Raw genomic sequence first — 4,474 nt, 5'->3', positions numbered from 1 at the left:
CGTGCCTGTTGCCTATTACCTGCCGCCGTACGAGTTGACGCCCATGGCTAGAAGCCTCACCCCAGTTCAATATATCTAGTGGAGGCGCTCGCGCTAACCTTCCCCATTCGGTTAGGGCAACAACCCCATGGATATCTAGTCCAGTGGCCGTAGTGATGTCAGTTATGGCATATCTCCCAAGTAAACGTCGTGAGATTCTACCTTGTTCGAATATCTCGTTCCGGTGGCCGAAGGGTCATCCTACGCGGCAGTGAGTGGCGGGCGAGGTCCGTGGAGCCGCGCCAGGTCCCGGAAAGAATAGTACCTGTCCTCTCACAATGTAACTACCGCCAGCTATCACTGATGTTTTCTGTCACTGACGAAGCTACCATCAACTCCCCAAAGCTCAACCTATTCTTGAACGCCCAGGAAGGCGAGTTTCTTTTCGAGGTCTTGGTTGCAGTCCTCCAGTAACGTCTGCAGGATTACAGTATATGTCGCTAGATTATTGGCGATCCTCTCTACTCCTCCCGATGTGCATTTTCCTCACCAGTGCCTGGGTCTCCTACGGTGCTTGAAATTGTTGCGAGACGTTTGAGGTCGCAAGTGTTTGAGATTAGGCATCGGCGTTTTCTTCGATGGTATCCTCTTCCTGCCTTTGCGGAGTCGACTGGATGCCCACTTGGCTATCCCAGAGCTTCTTGTAAAGCCCATCTAGTTTCAACAAGTCTCCATGTTTGCCAGACTCGAGAATCTGGCCACCTTGAATGACGAGGATAAGATCGGCATCTAGGACTGTAGACAGACGATGCGCAATTATAAACGTGGTCCGACCTTGACAAAATTTGCGCATACTGTGTTTAATCTTCTCCTCGGTGATGTTGTCGACGCTACTCGTGGCTTCATCGAGAAACACAATGCCGGGGTCTCGGAGGAACACTCGGGCAATCGCAAGTCGCTGAACCTCGCCATTCGAGAGCGTAGCGCCGCCCTCGCCCACCTTTTGTGAATAACCATGAGTAAGTGACATGATTTTGTCGTGTAGCGCTGCTCTGTCGCAAGCGTCCATAACTTCTTCATCCGTACGGTCCATTCCGGGGTATTTGACATTCCCCAGCACTGACCCGGTGAACACGGGAGGATTCTGGGGAACCACCGCAATTTCCTCCCGGAAAGTGTCCATCCGTACTGCTCTGATGTCTTGGCCATCAATCAAGATGCTCCCGCTTTGAACATCATAGAATCGGAAAAGGAGTTTCAAAAGGGTACTCTTGCCGCTTCCCGTTTCTCCGACGAACGCTACGGTCTGACCAGGCTCCACGTGGAAGGTGAGACTTTTTACCACTTGTCGTGTGCCATCATAAGAGAAACAAACCTCTTTGAAATCGACCGCACCTCCTTTGAACTTGAAGTCTTCAGCACCCTCCGAGTCTTCAATGCGTGGCTTTTCTTCCAAAAGCGCCACCAGATTCTCGGCGCTCGCTAGCTTTCCAGCTACTGTTGACGACTCGCTTATCAAAATGGCCAGTGAACGGGTGAGCCGCGGCCAGTATGTGAAGAAGGCCACCAGATCAGCAATTCCGCGCTGTTGACGTTCGATTTGTAAGGCAACGATAATGCATACGGCAACGAGGCTGATGGAGTGAACCAGGTGACGTAGGGCCCAAGTCAGACGTTCATACGAATACCAACGGAACATTTGTTTTCGAGATATGTCGACCTTCTCTCCATACTTCTGAGTTTCATACGGGATGGCTCGGAAATAGGATATCATTTGCCAATTCGATACGGACTTGCACATTTGGTTGTACTGCGCGTCATACGCATCCTCACATGACCGAAGAATAGGTCTCTTTTCGGCGAGCGCTTTGAAGGCTAGCCAGGTGAAAAGGACCACCGTGAATGCAATCATGAAGCCCATGTAAAACCCAAAGAGATATGTGAGGGTCACGACGGCCGAAACCAAGTCAATTAATGTCGGCAAGGATTGAAAGACAATGTCATGAAGCAAGTCGATCACTGCTTTACCACGATCCGTCGTCTTCAATGTGATCGAAGATGTCTTGGAATCGTGGAAATCGGCCGACAGGCCCATGATGTGATCGTAGCAATGTCGCTGTAAGGCTAACATCAGATCGGTGGTCACCCGACCCGAAAACCAGCCTTCAATCGCCTGGAAGACATATGACAACCAGCCAAGCACCGCATACAGTACGATTGCCTTGTAAGGTATTCCTTGTCTTAGACCGTTGACGATCATGCCTTGGCTGAGTGGGAGAGCAATTTTCACCACCCTTGTCAGAGCACTGGTGATACACATTCCGCCAAAGTAAAGCCGTAACTTAGGAGACCGTGGGTACATGTATGGCACGAATACCTTGAACGAGGCAAGATACTCCCAAAATGGTCGGTTTCGAATGCGCCGTCTTTGTGCTTCTTCCTTGTCCGCTTCTTGAATGTCGTCTGAGGTTGACTCATGGCTCAGTAGTGGGCGCACTTCACCCGTATTTCCTATGATTTCCTTTCGCCCAAGCAGAAAGCTTCCGAGAAGGCAAGCTTCAACTGTAAACTGGAGTTGTTGAAGTAAGGATCGTGTAATTAGCTGCTCATCCCTGGAAGGCGTCAGGCGCGGGGAAAGTACCAAGACCATGCCTTGGCAGACGAAAAGGATCGCGTATGTTCCGAGATGAGGATAGGGTGGGATCTCTGGGGTTGCGGTGAGACTAAGAGAGACGGCGAGCCAGATCAAAGACAGGAAGAGCGCATACACGGCGTCCGGGTCGGAAATTTCGTGCGGGTCAGATTTCTCTAGGTTGACTGCTGCTTCCGCCCAGCATAGTAAGGTCTCGACACAAGTCAGGCCAAATTGAACGTTACGTAAGTCTCTAGCCTTCGCTTCCTGGGTTCGCGAGCACCAGGTGGCAATCGTGGCAATAGTGAAGAATAAGGCAGACGCGATAACAGTGAGGGCCTGAAACGTCCTCAGCGCGAAAGAACTTTCCATGTGCGTGCCGTTTCGCGAATCGCGAGGCTCGCGGTGGGATAGTTGTGATACATAGGAGGAGAGGAAATTTGTTCTAGATCGAGAAGTAATAGACTCGAGACAGGCCTTTTTGCGGAATTATGGTAGGAGATCATTGTTATAACCCCCTTCTGCGCGGCCGACGTCGATGAAGGGCCCCAGATAGAGGCCTAGCAACTCAATGGCCGTTTGTTCACCGCAAAGTCCCGGAAAAAAGGGCTGAGGGTCCACTTACAACGCATTAAGGGTGTTCATCTGCCGGTCTATTCCTGCTTAGGGAGTAAGGAGGGCGAATCATCGAATTCGTGGCTACTCGGGCGCATCCGGCTAGGTGATCTCGCGTCATATTGCCCACGCAGCTCGCGGCCGCCCTCTTCACCGGTCAGCTAGCCCCTCATGCCGGCATCCGCGCTTTCCACTTCCCCCATCGAGATGGCATTGCACATTTTTGGGGGCCAAAGCTAGCTTGACGGCTTGGTAGCTTCTCTTCAATTCCAACCTCCTACCGAGTTGCGGCTCCGCCTCCGAGCCCTACCTTTGCGCTGCCGAGAGCTTGCATTCTCCGTAGGTGTCGTAACAGTCATATCAAGTTGTTTGGCCGCAAATACACTTCTCCAACGATTTCCTGCGACAGGCTGTCTTCGTGTCAGCCGGGTCCCTGTCTTCGCTGATCATCTTCGCCTTGTCCTCCTTACGACGCCGTAACTGTCGGATGTCTTCTTCGACCGAATTCTCGACGACGTAGCGCGTGACCAGCACGGCCTTTTGCTGGCCGATGCGGATGGTGCGCCCGATGGCCTGGGCCTCGACGCTGGGGTTCCACTGCGGCTCGACGAGGAAGACGCGGTTGGCGGCGATGATGCTCAGGCCGAACGCGCCCACGCCCGTGGTCATGATCAGCACGGGGACGAGCGGGTCGGCCCCGAACCGCGCGAGCACGTCCTGACGGTGCTCGACCGAGTGCTCGCCGTCGATGCGCTCGAACGTGATCCCCCACGCTTTCAGGTGCTGGCCGATCAGGTCCAGCGTCGTCGTCCAGCACGAGAAGACGATGCTCTTGTCGCCCGCGGCGGCGGCGCCCCGCAGGTCCTCGGCCAGGGCGACCATTTTCGACGAGCAGCCTTCGGAGCGCAGGTCGCCTTGGTGCAGACGGGACTGGGGGATCCCGATTTCCGGGGGACGTTGGTGTTTGAGGGGTCGCAGCGTCGCTTCGCACACCGGGCAGCTGTCGCCTGTACCCTCCTGGCACTCGGAGCACAGGATATGTGCGCACTTGTCGGACAGGCCGGAGGGGCGGTTCGTGAGGACCACGTGCACGGTCTGTTCGCAAGCCGAACATTTGACCTCACCGTCGGTGCCCGCAGAGTTGAGCGCATCCTCTCGAGCGTCACGAGTGTTCCTGCTTTTGGCCCAGTGGAACTGATGTTGGAAGGTCCCATGGTTGCAGAGGAGGCGTAGTTGCAGCTGGGCTTG

At 54.1% G+C, this 4,474-nt stretch overlaps 2 protein-coding genes across 2 annotated transcripts; both read right to left on the bottom strand.

The window, feature by feature from the left end:
* Positions 1 to 595: 595 nt before the first annotated feature.
* Positions 596 to 2,983, bottom strand: PV07_12711 (uncharacterized protein; the record flags this gene model as incomplete). The annotated part of the gene is made up of 1 exon (XM_016400261.1): positions 596 to 2,983. One exon carries the CDS (start codon positions 2,981 to 2,983, stop codon positions 596 to 598), a length of 2,388 nt encoding a protein of 795 aa, XP_016242094.1.
* A 235-nt stretch (positions 2,984 to 3,218) lies between these two features.
* On the bottom strand, positions 3,219 to 4,420 carry PV07_12710 (uncharacterized protein; the record flags this gene model as incomplete). The annotated part of the gene is made up of 1 exon (XM_016400260.1): positions 3,219 to 4,420. A coding segment is annotated over one exon (834 nt), but the record flags the coding sequence as incomplete, so codon positions are not given.
* Between the last annotated feature and the right edge of the window lie 54 nt (positions 4,421 to 4,474).

This window comes from Cladophialophora immunda (assembly GCF_000835495.1).
Source record: "Cladophialophora immunda strain CBS 83496 unplaced genomic scaffold supercont1.78, whole genome shotgun sequence".
In the NCBI taxonomy this organism is placed as follows: Eukaryota; Fungi; Ascomycota; class Eurotiomycetes; order Chaetothyriales; family Herpotrichiellaceae; genus Cladophialophora; species Cladophialophora immunda.
The sequence above is the reverse complement of the archived record's forward strand: the minus strand, read 5'-3'. Positions and strand labels throughout refer to the sequence as shown.